This window comes from Heloderma suspectum, chromosome 2, assembly GCF_057233095.1.
Source record: "Heloderma suspectum isolate Gila_16-S chromosome 2, 16-S_ref, whole genome shotgun sequence".
Classification (NCBI taxonomy): Eukaryota; Metazoa; Chordata; class Lepidosauria; order Squamata; family Helodermatidae; genus Heloderma; species Heloderma suspectum.
The window spans coordinates 182,786,080-182,798,737 of NC_139459.1; the positions used below are offsets into that span (position 1 = coordinate 182,786,080).

The 12,658-nt window shown below is 47.5% G+C and overlaps 2 protein-coding genes across 9 annotated transcripts in view; one reads left to right on the forward strand and one right to left on the reverse strand.

Moving 5' to 3' along the window:
* Nucleotides 1-12,331, reverse strand: part of ARHGAP9 (Rho GTPase activating protein 9) — a 51,561-nt gene extending 39,230 nt beyond the window's left edge. The window contains exons 1-2 of one of the 5 annotated variants that reach the window (XM_084836613.1): nt 12,252-12,294; nt 11,838-12,078 (exon numbers count right to left, since the gene is read on the reverse strand). Coding sequence is in view for 1 of the 5 variants with exons in the window: in XM_084836616.1 (XP_084692742.1) it covers nt 11,907-11,934 (28 nt within the window). In the remaining 4 variants the exon portion in view is untranslated. Of the gene's footprint in view, nt 1-8,293; nt 8,427-11,837 lie in introns of those variants that run through there. The other 4 variants (XM_084836614.1, XM_084836616.1, XM_084836615.1 and 1 more) reach the window with 4 other exon arrangements.
* Nucleotides 12,332-12,417: 86 nt separating this feature from the next.
* Nucleotides 12,418-12,658, forward strand: part of MARS1 (methionyl-tRNA synthetase 1) — a 38,760-nt gene continuing 38,519 nt past the window's right edge. For all 4 annotated transcript variants that reach the window (XM_084836611.1, XM_084836610.1, XM_084836608.1 and 1 more), the window contains exon 1: nt 12,418-12,650. In XM_084836611.1, the coding sequence (XP_084692737.1) occupies nt 12,548-12,650 (103 nt within the window). In that variant the 5' untranslated portion in view covers nt 12,418-12,547. The remainder of the gene's footprint in view (nt 12,651-12,658) is intronic.

Here is a 12,658-nt window from a genome sequence, read left to right on the forward strand (position 1 = left end):
TATATGAAATCCCAAGGTAATACGGATTTCTGTCATCTTATTCTATATAAAACAGGCAGTGTGCAAAAAGAAAAGGAATTATCCTCTGTAGTCCATCCAAGAGCTCCAAAACAGTCACTGCCCTTTGGCAGTAACTTAGACAGTAGCCGGCAATTGTGATCTGGTTTTGCTGGAAAAAGCAGGATATGAACTCCTCCTAGCAGCTGTTGGACCTCTAGCTGATAAGCCCGGCTGATTTTCTCATTGCTACAAAGCCATTTGTATCCGGTAGCAATAAATTCCATAGAATAATTATGCTTTGAATAGGAGTCCTTTCTCTCTTTCTTTTGGAATGCTGGTTCTAGTTAGTCCTCTTGACTCTATCACGAAACATGTTTTCATTTATTACATTTGTAGCCCATTCTTCCTCCCAGGAGCTCATGATCTTCTCCCCTCCTCCACCCATTTTATTCGCAATAGATGAGTGAAATAGGTTAGGCTGAAAGATAGTGATCAGCCCTACATCACCCTGTGAGCTTCGTAGCTGAATGGGTATTTGAACTCAGGTTTTTCTAACCCAGCATTTCTCAGACTTATGGGCTAGGACCCAACACAGGGTCTCAACCCACTTTCAGGTGGGTTTCACTACATTCATGCTGGAATGCTGGGATGTGTAGGAGTTTTGTCTGTTTAAACATGTGTAGGATTGCACCCTTAATTAGCTTTATAGGGGTACAGCACTATAACCCTATAATGCTGTAATACTTTTTATTTAAAGTAGCATTATAGGGGTATAGCTAATTTTAATAGAAGTATAATGCTGTTGTGTTTTTTTAATCATTTAAAAAATACTATTATGGTCCCCATTAATCACTTTGCTAAAATGGCAATCGCTGGAAAGTCTTCCCACTGCCATATCATTTTAAATATATATATATTGCATTATAGGGGTATAGCGCTCTAACACTCTTTCATTTAAGTGGCATTTTGCTATCTTAATATTATTTTTAATAGCAAGCAAAGTTACTTAAAAGATTGATAAAAATAAATAAACAGGTGACAAAAACGGTGCCTGCTGCAAAAGGGTATAATGAATATGCGCTGAGCTCCAATAGGTTCAGCTGCCTAAAAGTCATTATCCATGTTAAAAGACAGAAGAGCAGGGCTAAGGGCAGTGGTGTGGATGGAACATACTGAAATGTCCACATAGACAATGCACAATATCCCCCAATAATGCGGAAAGTCAACTGCAATTTCACATGTAGCTACAGTGGAAGAGCAATGATTTATTAGTGCTAGGAGCCATAGCAGCCTGGCTTTCAGGATCTTTCCACCTGTGCAGGAAACCCTAGTCCATAGGCAGAAATACTACTCAGAGGCCTGGTTCGCATGTAACGCTGGCAATCCCAGGAATTGGGTAATGAGCGGAGCGTGGGACCCGTGCACAAGCCATTTCCAATTTCAGTTTCCAACCCACGAGCATGCACTCCGCTTGTTACCACAATTCTTGGGTTAAGCAACCAAGGAATTGCCAGTATTACTTGAGAACTGGGTCACAGAGAAAGAACTGGGGCAAGGGAAAGATAGTAGTGCAACAATGAGGAAAATGAGCATCCCATCTTTGTCCTCAGCTGCAAAGGGGCTCCAACTAACTAACTGCCTTCTCAGACATGCCACTACATGCACCCCATGGCTGGGGTTCTGTAACTCCATCAGGAGCCAGCAAGGGGTCAGAGTATGCATGGCTTTCAGCAGCTTTCCTCAACCACTGGTGTCCTCCAGATAGGTTGGACTACAACCCCCACCATCCTCAGCCAGCATGGCCATTGGCAATGGGAGCTGTAGTCCAATCCATCTGGAAGGCACCAGGCTGGGGAAAGCTGGCTTTCAGAAAGCCTGTCAGATTGAGGAAGTGATCAGATGTTATTGTTTTTTCCCCCCAGAAGTGCGGCCCTTGGCCTCTCCAGCCGCCTGGCCCTGGAAAAGCCAAAGTCACAAGAAGCATCCACATAGCTGTTGCAACAGGAAGCAACACTGCTATTGCAGCTCATTGCAGAGAGTGAACACACAGCCATAAAGAGTGGAAAGTGTTCCCAGTGGAATTTGCTCCTCTCGAACAGAACCGGCTCAGGGAGACCGTTTCTAGAAACTCTCAGACAAACAAAACCAACCTGCCTTCGCTCAGCCCCCTGGGACTCCCCAACATTCTTCTTGTCAGCATCTCTCACAGAGTGCTGGAAGCGACGTAACCCCATCCAGCCAGTCATCGAGCAGCCTTCCATGGTTCATCCTACTTATATAACATCTTGTAGACTGGGGGTTGGCTAACTTCTGTATTTTTGAGGGCCACTCTATGCTCCAGCTTCCCATTCTCTATTCCAGGGGCCAGAATGCTCCACCCCACTTGTGAACTCTCAGGCGTTATAATAAAGGTGGCATTATTTGAGAGTGCGCCTTCTCAGCCTGCCTAGTCACTGAGGCCACTGGATGATGCACTCCTGGTGGTTCCATGTAGGCCTGAAAGTCTTTTTAGGGTCCACTCGGTGTAGAGCTTTTAGTGCATTGTAGTGTATTCCTTCTCTATGGAATTCCCTGCCAGTTGTTGTCAGGCTGGTGCCAACGTTGCTTTGTTTTTGGCATCTGCTGACATTTTTATTTGAACAAGCCTTTCCGGAATGACCAGTCACAGTTTTATTGTATAACCTGATTTTAAATGTTTTTATTCTTTTGTAGTTTGATTCTTTTTGGCTTTATTGTTCATCGCTTGGGAACAATATAGAGCAATTTATAAATTCTGTAAATAAAGTAGGGGAAAGGGTTTCACAATTATCGAGCACATGTACTCAGATGGTATGTGGGAGGGGGGTGGAGAAGCTGAGGAACGAGAGTGCTTCCTGAAAGGTTTCCTGGAGAGGCTGATCACCACTGTAGGTGTTTGCTTTTTGCAGGGCTGGTATCAGCACCTAGCATCTGTGTCCAGCTGCCAGGGCCCCAGTGGTCTGGCATGGCCTATTACTGACTTTTTTCCTGGCCTGGCACTCTGAGCAGCACCCAATGGCTGGTTCTAACTGCCATTTTAATTTCTCACCACGTCCCCAATGTAGTGTCACTCTGGGGCACTGTGGGAATTTGAAATAGTGGTTCCCCCCAGCCCACCAACACTGCTCCAAGTATCGCTGCCACTTGGCACTGCTCCTAGGTACGCCTGCCCTCCAACAGAGGAGGGGGCCCCACCAGAGGACACTTTGCCCAGGGCCCCCTTGTACCTGAAGCCGCTTCTGTTCGCAGCTGGGGTTTTGTTTTAGTTTTGCTGTTCCCAAATGTGCACAAGATAATAATGCTAAAAAATGAATAAGAAATGTACACTAAGACGTGTTGCTTCTGTTTCTTACAAGTTAGACCTTTCCCCTCCACACACACCTTGATTAAAATTGGATAAAGCCCGTGTGGAGTTGGATAAAGATTATTTGGTAGCCCACAGACCACCAGATAGCCATCTCTGATTTAGACCACAAAATGTCAAATGCCAAGAGCAGTTGCTCTGTACAACAAATAAGCCTAGGCTGATTCAAGCTTGTGATCCAGACTCCTATCCCCTCCCCTCCTGTTCCCATTTCAGGATAGAAGGAAAAGATAAGAGAACAGCCTTCAAATATGCAACAGCCTTCATTGTTACATCAGCCACTGCCATGTCTTAGACATCATTGTTGTCCTTTTCCTCAGCTGCCCTGCCCTAAAGCTGGGGTGGGGTGCATTTGGGGGTTTGGGCGGAGAAACCTCCAAAACCCAAAAGAAAACCAAATATATAATTTCCAAGGCCACTGGTGCATGAATCTTACTGCAGGAATCACTGCAGTAAGATGCATAAGTAATCAGTGTCACAGGACTCTAAAAATCATGTAATTTCAGTGCACAATCCACAACTATAAGTTGCAATGTATAACAATAAAATGCCAGTACATAATCAAGTCACAATGTCCTCAGTATACAAACAGAAAACTTACACTTATCACTGAGAGCCTCCATTCAGCCACATTATGTGGGGCTCTTTTAGTGCTTGACATGAGAGTTGAATGAAAGTGCATCTTATTTCTTTGGTAAAATCCAAAGCTGCAACCTCCACTGTGTCCAAATATATCAAGGTGGAAGCAACGTCTCATAAGAAGTCTATGACCTAGTTCATGGTGGCAAAGCATAGGTTAATTAACCCACAATTTGCAGGACGTGCACAACATGCGAGCCACGTTTGGTTTGAATAAACAACCTACGAATGCCCCATTTACAGGTTGTTAGTATGACAACCCAGAGTTAACTCAACAACAAATTGTGGGTTAAGTCTGGGTTGTTTAACCCCTAAACAACCCAGAGTGTCCAGTTTCAGGCATCATACTGACAACCAATGAACGGGGCATTTGTAGGTTGTGTATTCAAAGTGGAAGCGGCTCACAAGCTCCACACATCCCCACAAATCATGCATAAATTAACCCATGATTTGTCACCATGATGTGCAAATCGCCACGGCCTCCCTTCCTCCACTATTGTGCTGAGGGTGCTGCAGTTTGGCAGGCCCAGCCTTTTAAAACTGGGATGGGCAATATATGCAGTCCCCATTTCTCCCAAATTTCCAAGGAATTGCTGCTAAATTTTGGCAGCAGCAATGAGAAAAAAGCAGGAAAGTTTAAATGGTGGCTCTTTCATGTCTCACCTTAGGGCATCCAATATTCTGCATGCACACACCCAGCCCGCAGCATGTGGTTACTTCTGACAGAAGTAGGAATGGACCCTTGTACAGAGCCCTGGGCCAGAGTAGGCTGCTGGATATTTTAACCCGAGGCTCACATTAGAGCAGGGGTCCCCAGCTCCCGGGCCGCGGACCAGTACTGGTCCGTGGCCTGTTGGGAACTGGTCCGTGGGGGGCGATCCGTCCCTCCCCCCCGGAATCCTCACTGGCCCTGGCTGGCTCCACTCCGTGGCGAGTCCACAGAGCTGCTGGCCGGCTCCAGTCGCTGGTGGACTTCCGGCCACTGGGACGCAAATGGCATCCGAGTAGCGGACGCCATTTGAGTCCCTGTTCTTCAAGTAATAGTGGGCACCATTTGCATCTGTGTTCTTTGCAGTAATGGGCTACGTAAAGATTTACGTAGCCTATTACTCGAAGAACAGGGATGCAAATGGCATCGGCTATGCCAGCCGCCATTTGTGTCTGCAGTCCGGGCGGAGCTACCCACCCCCACCCCCTGAAATCCCCCCAGGACAGACCCAGACCAGCCGCCACCAGGTAGGTTCCATCCCGGGAGGATTTCAGGGGGTGGCAGGGGGGTAGTCCACGAAACTGGTCCCTGGTGCCAAAAAAGTTGGGGACTGCTGCATTAGAGGACTAGATCTGCTGGGATGTGCCGAGTTTAGCCCTATAGTAGCACACTGAGCACAAAGTTATCATGAACAGGAGAGGCATCACTTGTGTCAGACTGGCTCCTGTGCAGACACCAAGAGCAGGTCCGTTCATTCCTCAGATTAGAGAGCAGGCCTCCTGTCTGAAAGCTTTTATACGGATCAGCAATACAGCCAGCCTGACGAGCCAAATTGGCCCAAAGGCTGGAGGTTTCCCATCCAAGTTTTATTTTATGCAAGCCACTCTGAGAGTCTTTTTGGCTGAAGGGTGGGATAAAATGCTTTAAAGAAATAATTATGATTGATTGATTGATATATACCTTTTTCTTTTCTTTTTTACTATAGTAGACAATGATTAGTTTTAGTTGCATATAGAGCACAGTGCCTAAGTTACATTTTTATCTTGAGTCATAATCATCGTGTGCTGATAGATTCCGGCGAATATGGGCGTTACTAAACAGTTTGTGAAGGCCTTAAAGTTCAAAAGTATAGCTAGGGAGGGGCTGAATTCAGCTGCCATCCTTGAGAGAGAGCTTTGATGATTTCTGCTCAGGAGGGGTGACGCTCGGAGCAGACAGTGTTTCTCTGTTAACTTGTAGCCAATTGAGGAGGATGAGTCATAGCCACAATCTTGAGAGACAAGTAGCTATGCCTTCCAAGATGGAGTCTGGGTTTCAAAATGGAACCTAAGATAGTTGGGCTAAGCAGGCTAATAAGCAGGGCGTGCTCCAGGTTTGGGGAGGCCCTCATACATCGGTGGATCCATGGCTGTAAGTTTACCTGGCAACAATGGCAGGCTGCTATATGCCACCATTTTAAATTTCCCACAATGCCCCAGAGCAATACTACATTGAGGGCACTGTGGGAAATGGCAGCTCATAGATCCAGCCACCCAGCATGAGTGGGGCGTGTGTGAGTGGAGAGTCAAGGGAACCACATCAACATTGGTGGGCCCTGGGCCACAGATTAGGAGCCCTGCCCCCCAGCCTACGAACTCTCTCTTCACAAGGAAACTGATTAAGAACACCTAATTACTTTGAATGAATTCAAATCTCCAGGGCCAGACGAACTGATTCCTAGAGTAAAAGGAACTGGCAGAAGAACTCTCAGAACCACTGTCTATTATCTTTGAGAAATCATGGAGGACGGGGGAAGTGCCAGATGACTGGAGGAGGGCTAATGTTGTCCCTGTCTTCAAAAAGGGCAAAAAGGAGGAACCTGGGAACTACAGACCAGTCAGTCTGGCATCAATCCCTGGGAGAATACTAGAGCAGATTATAAAGCAATCCATCTGTAAGCACCTTGAAAACAATGCAGTGATTACTCAAAGCCAACACGGATTTGTCAAGAACAAATCCTGCCAGACGAATCTCATCTCATTTTTTGATCAGGAAACCCCACCTGTGGACTGTGGGAATGCTGTGGACATAATATACCTTGATTTCAGCAAAGCTTTCGACAAAGTGCCCCATGATATCCTGATTAGCAAACTAGCTCAAAGTGGGCTAGATGAAACAACCATCAAGTGGATCCACAGTTGGCTACAGGATTGGACTCAAAGAGTGCTTATCAATGGGACCTTCTCAAACTGGGGAGAGGTAACGAGTGGGGTACCGCAGGGCTCAGTCCTGGGCCCAGTGCTCTTCGACATTTTTATTAATGACTTGGATGAGAAGGTGCAGGGAATGCTGATCAAATTTGCAGATGACACAATATGGGGTGGGATAGCTAATACTTTGGAAGACAGAAACAAAATTCAAAGTGATCTTGATAGGTTGGAGTGCTGAGCAGAAAACAACAGAATGAAATTTAATAGGGATAAATGCCAAGCTCTGCACCTAGGAGAAAGAAACCAAATGTACAGTTACAAGATGGGCGATACTTGGCTCAACAATACTACAAGTGAGAAGGATCTTGGAATTGTTGTCGATCACAAGCTGAATATGAGCCAACAATGTGATGTGGCTGAAAAAAAGGCAAATGCTCTTTTGGGCTGCATTCATAGAAGCATCGCTTCCAAATCCCGGGAAGTACTAGTTCCCCTCTACTCAGCACTGGTTAGGCCTCATCTGGAGTACTGTGTCCAGTTCTGGGCACCACACTTCAAGAAGGATGCAGACAAACTGGAGAGGGTTCAGAGGAGGGCAACAAAGATGATCAGGGGACTGGAAACAAAGACTTATGAGGAGAGACTGAAAGAACTGGGCATGTTTAGCCTTGAGAAGAGAAGACTGAGGGGAGATAGGATAGTGCTCTTCAAGTACTTGAAAGGCTGCCACAGAGAAAAAGGCCAGGATCTCTTCTCAATCATCCCAGAGTGCAGGACACGGAATAATGGGCTCAAGTTACAGGAAGCCAGATTCTGGCTGAACATCAGGAAAAACTTCCTTTTAGAGCAATACAACAATGGAACCAATTACCTAGGGAGGTGGTGGGCTCTCCCACACTGGAGGCATTCAAGATGAGGCTGGACAGCCACCTGTCAGGGATGCTTTGACTTAGATTCCTGCATTGAACAGGGGGTTGGACTCGATGGTCTTATAGGCCCCTTCCAACCCTACTATTCTATGATTCTATGTCATAAAAGTCTGCCCCAGTGAAACTTCCTGCTGTTTGGGGAAGTGGGGAATGTGAAAGAATATTCAGTTGGGGCTAAGAGAGAGCACAGGATCCCACCCAGACAGTCCCATCTCTTCTGCATTTCTTCCTAGACTGAAGGGTCCATTTCATAGATCCTGGCTTTCAGTCACCTTTCCACCAACCCTGCCTGTGAAACCCCATTCTGTACCCAGAGATGAGGACAGAAATTGAACCCAGGAATCTCCCCTGCCAATCCCCCGAAGGGAACCTCAAGATCATGGCGCCAGATCACGCTGACTCACAACCACCGCAGAAAGGGGACAGCTGTAAGAGTTATGTTTACCTGAGCCCACATCACAGCGAGCGATGCCGCTCCTGGAGCAGCTGTCTGTTTTGCTTCCCGATCCGCTCTATTGTCCTTCTTTCCGTCTCCCATGAAGGTGGGGGGGAAAGATGAAGCATTTCACTTGTTTAAATGAATTCGGTGCATGGAGCACAAAGCACAGGTATCACACATCCGCTTTCACGGAGGTTAATGGTTTCCTGTAGGCTGCAGCTTGAGCTACTTTGTTCACACGCCCCACAATGCAGGAAGGAGCCACTGTCTCTGACCCACATCCCCACTGTGTAAACATATATGGATTTTTCAAAAAAATTAATTTATTGTAGGTGCATATATAAAGATATCCCTACAGCAAGTGAGATCCCATTGAAATCAGTGGGACAAGGGTTGCCATCCCATGCATGCTTACTTAGCAGTAAGCCCCACTGGAGTCTGCAGGGGGTACTTCTGAGTAAACATGCTTAGGATTGCTGCACAGTTGCAGTCCTATGCATGCTGACTTGGGAGCACACCCCACTGAACTCAGACTTACTTCAGAGTGAATATGCTTAGGATCAGGCTGATCACAGACAATTCTAAACGCTGGTTTGTAAATCACACAGCTCAGCAGTTTCCACCTTGGCATTAATACAGAATACAGCAGGGGTGGGGAACCTCAGGCGTGGGAGCCAAAACTGGCACTCTCGGGGTCCTAATCTAGCCTTCTGCAGGTTCCACAGACAGTGACATCCCATCCCCCTGCGCCCCCTTTTCCCTAACCACCAATTGTTTGGTGGTTTCCTGTCTTTGGTGCAGCTTTCCCCTCACCCTAAAAGGTTGAAATGCCTCTCCTAACACTCACTTACAGGTAGTAAGAGCTTTAAGTCACAACTTGATGGCATTTTTGTATTTTGTAAGGTAGTAAGAGCTTTAAGTCACAGCTTGATGGCATTTTTGTATTTTGGCCCCACCTCTTTAGCTCTTGGCCCCACCCCCTTTGCCTTTGGCCCTGCTCAGCACTGGAACACAGCCCCCCCCCCCCCCCCGAGAGCTTCTCTGACATTGAATTCAGCCCTGGGGCTAAATATAGCCTCTATGAAAGGCCATCTATAACAATGTTTATTCCCTTGCATCCTTCCCCCGCCCCTCCAACACCTAAAACTCCCTTCTTGAGAAATCTGGACTGGATGCAGTATGGCTACTATCACCTATTATTATTTCCCAACTTTCTATAAAATATATTTAAAAAAAAGAAATTGAAAAATGTTACTTTTCAAGGAAGATAACTCTATACAGGCTCAGAGGAATTCACAGCTTACACTAATTTATTTGAAAAGTGACTCCCTGTATGAATACTGTCCCCGTAGAATACTCTCTACATATGCTCAGACACACCGTATCCTTGCTCATTAAAAGAAAAAAGAAGCTGGATTCATTATGATCAATAAACTGCCTAAGGGTGCAATGCTATGGAGGCTGATGACTAGCCAATGCAGGGCAGCTAGAGCATGGAGGCAACCCTGCATTTTTGGCTAGGTAGGTGATTTTACCTGTCTAGCCGGGGAGCTCCAGAGCAGGGTGGGGGAGGCCACATAGCATGGTCCCCTCCCTGTCCCCAGGACCACCCCCTTTTCCCCATCTCCACCCTCCGTTTCCGAGTGTGGAGACATAGCCAGTGCGGAGAGAACTGGCCAGCTACAAGGGGGCAGGGAGCGTTGTTTTGGGCTCCGAGGTCGGGGCCCTGGTTCTGACGTTGGAGCCCAGAAACCAAAAAACCCTATTTCCCCCAGACACTGTCTAGGTGACATAGGATTACTCCCTAGGGACACAATTCTATGCATGTTTAGACAGAAGAAAGTCCTACAACTCCCAGCATTCTGCAGTCGGAATGGCTGACTAGGGAATACTCAGGTGCAGGACTTTTTTTCAGTATAACATGCATAGGATTACACCCTAAAGTGACAAGACCTAGAATGCATACTTATGATCTTACACTAACACGATAAAATAATATAAAAATGAGAGGAGTGGCTAGGGGAAAGAAAACTGGAGAACTGCACATGTCATTCACTTCACAAAATTTGCAGGCACCCTGCAAATGCTCTGAGACACTATGCCCTTTATCACCCAAAGAGGGGCAGTTTGTACATGCTCAAGGACATCAGCTAAAATGTTTAAAAACAAGAGTTCGAAAAAGAGAGACCTATATGGACGTCTAAAGCACTTGGTTATCTGTATCATCTTAGTAAGAAGAATTTGTTTACCAAATACAAACTGCTAATGTGTGGTAAAATGGCCATCTGTGTGGGGTCATAATGTGCATCTTGTATCATGGCAATTCTTCACCCCAGCAACCTTGATTAAAAAACAAGAATTCCTCACGGCCCTGACTTCCACCTAGAATCCTCCATATACAGTGCAGGAGTGAAAGAAATACTTAGAGATCATCATAAGCATGTAAATCAAACAGGGCAGGGATACATGCTCTGTGTTATTGCAGTATCTTGAAACAGTGGTGCCTTCTCCTCCAAAAACATTCTCCCGCTCACTTGGATGAAGCTGCTCCTTCATTGGCTGTGGGAACAGAATTTCTGTTTTGTGTGTTCTTTAAAAAGAAAAAGAAAAGGTCATCCAGCATTTGGCGAAGAAGGCAGGCCACAGAGAAGCTGGCATTCAGCATGTGAGTTTTGTTTATAGTTTTGAAAAATGAGCATTTTGGAAACTCCTCTCAATCCAAGCAATGCCAGATTTTGTCATCTTATTCTATATAAAATATGAAGTGTGCAAAAACTAGGACTTTCCGCCTTTCGACAACTCACAGGCAGTTCCGAAATAGTCAGTTCCACTTGTTATTATGGAATTGTCAAATGTGCCCAGGGCCCCAAAAGATTGCCTCCCCTGGTTTAAATACTGTGGGTTGATTCCAGATGTTGTCATGCTTACAGTAGACCCATGGAAATCCTTGGGACTTAAGTCAGTGGTGCAGCTAGGTAATTTAAAACCCTGAACTTGATAGTCTTGAGTGGGAGGGGGCTTAGATGGCCGATGTTCCTCTTAACATTTAACTCGTTGGCTAGCCCTATAGTAACCTATGGCTGCGAGAGCTAGACCGTAAGGAAGGCTGAGCGAAGGAAGGTAGATACTTTTGAACTGTGGTGCCGGAGGAAAATTCTGAGAGTGCCTTGGACTGCAAGAAGATCAAACCAGTCCATACTCCAGGAAAGAAAGCCAGACTGCTCACTTGAGGGAATGATATTAAAGGCAAACTGAAGTACTTTGGCCACATCATGAGAAGACAGGATGCCCTGGAGAAGGTGCTGATGCTAGGGAAAGTGGAGGGCAAAAGCGGCCGACCAAGGGCAAGGTGGATGGATGATATTCTGGAGGTGACGGGCTCGACCTTGGGGGAGCTGGGGGTGGCGGCGGCCGATAGGAAGCTCTGGCGTGCGCTGGTCCATGAGGTCACGAAGAGTCGGAAGCGACTGACCGAGTAAACAACACCAACAAAGCCCTAATGAAGAAAATATATACCCTGAGCATGTGCCGTTTCCCATTTTAAACTCACTTAAACTCACATCATGACGACAAGAACACAGCGGAGTTTGCCAGCCCGCGCAGGTGCCGCCGACCTTACCATTTCCTGCTGCTCTCTGGGTGGTCATTTGAGTGGGGGGGAGCGGGCTAGAGGGCCCCGGACTTTGGCCCCAAGGTCCAGCCCTGGCTGCCCCACCGATTTAAGTTAGTCTGGACCCAGCCCGGTCGGTCGCTTCGGACAGTGGAGGCCGGTGGCTCCGATCCCGGTGGGGCTGTGCGTCCATGCTGGGTTTCAGTCAGAACCAGCCAGAACGCTGAAGGCGCTGAACCTTATCCCCCAACCCGCTTCAGCGCCTTGGAGAGCTGCCTTAGAGCTCCGGCTGGTTCTGACTGGAGCCCAGAACGGGATCGCAGCCCCGCCGAGATCGGAGCCGCCAGCCTCCGCCGGCTTTGGAGGCTTTCAGGAATAATTTAAATAACTTCTCCCTGCCCGTCCCCTCCCCTCCCGGTTTTTTTTTCTTCGTCACAACTTCCCGTTTCGTGCGCCGTGCATGCCGGGATTTGTAGTCCAACGTGGGGGGAGCGCCGCGCGCATGTGCAGGCCCCCGAGTGGGCGTGCGAGGGAGGGGCCGGCCGGCTTCCCGGCGGACGTGGGGCGGGAGGCGACGGCCGATCTTGGCGAGCGGGGCCCGGGCTGGTTGCATCAGCGGAACGTGGTGGGAAGCGAGCGGAGGACGAGGCATGAAGCTGTCCCTCAGCAAAGGCAGCCCCGGCGGGCTGAAGGTGCTGGCGGCCGCCCACGCCGCCGGCGCCCCCGTGGAGCTGCGGTGGCTCCCGCAAGATGGTGAGTGC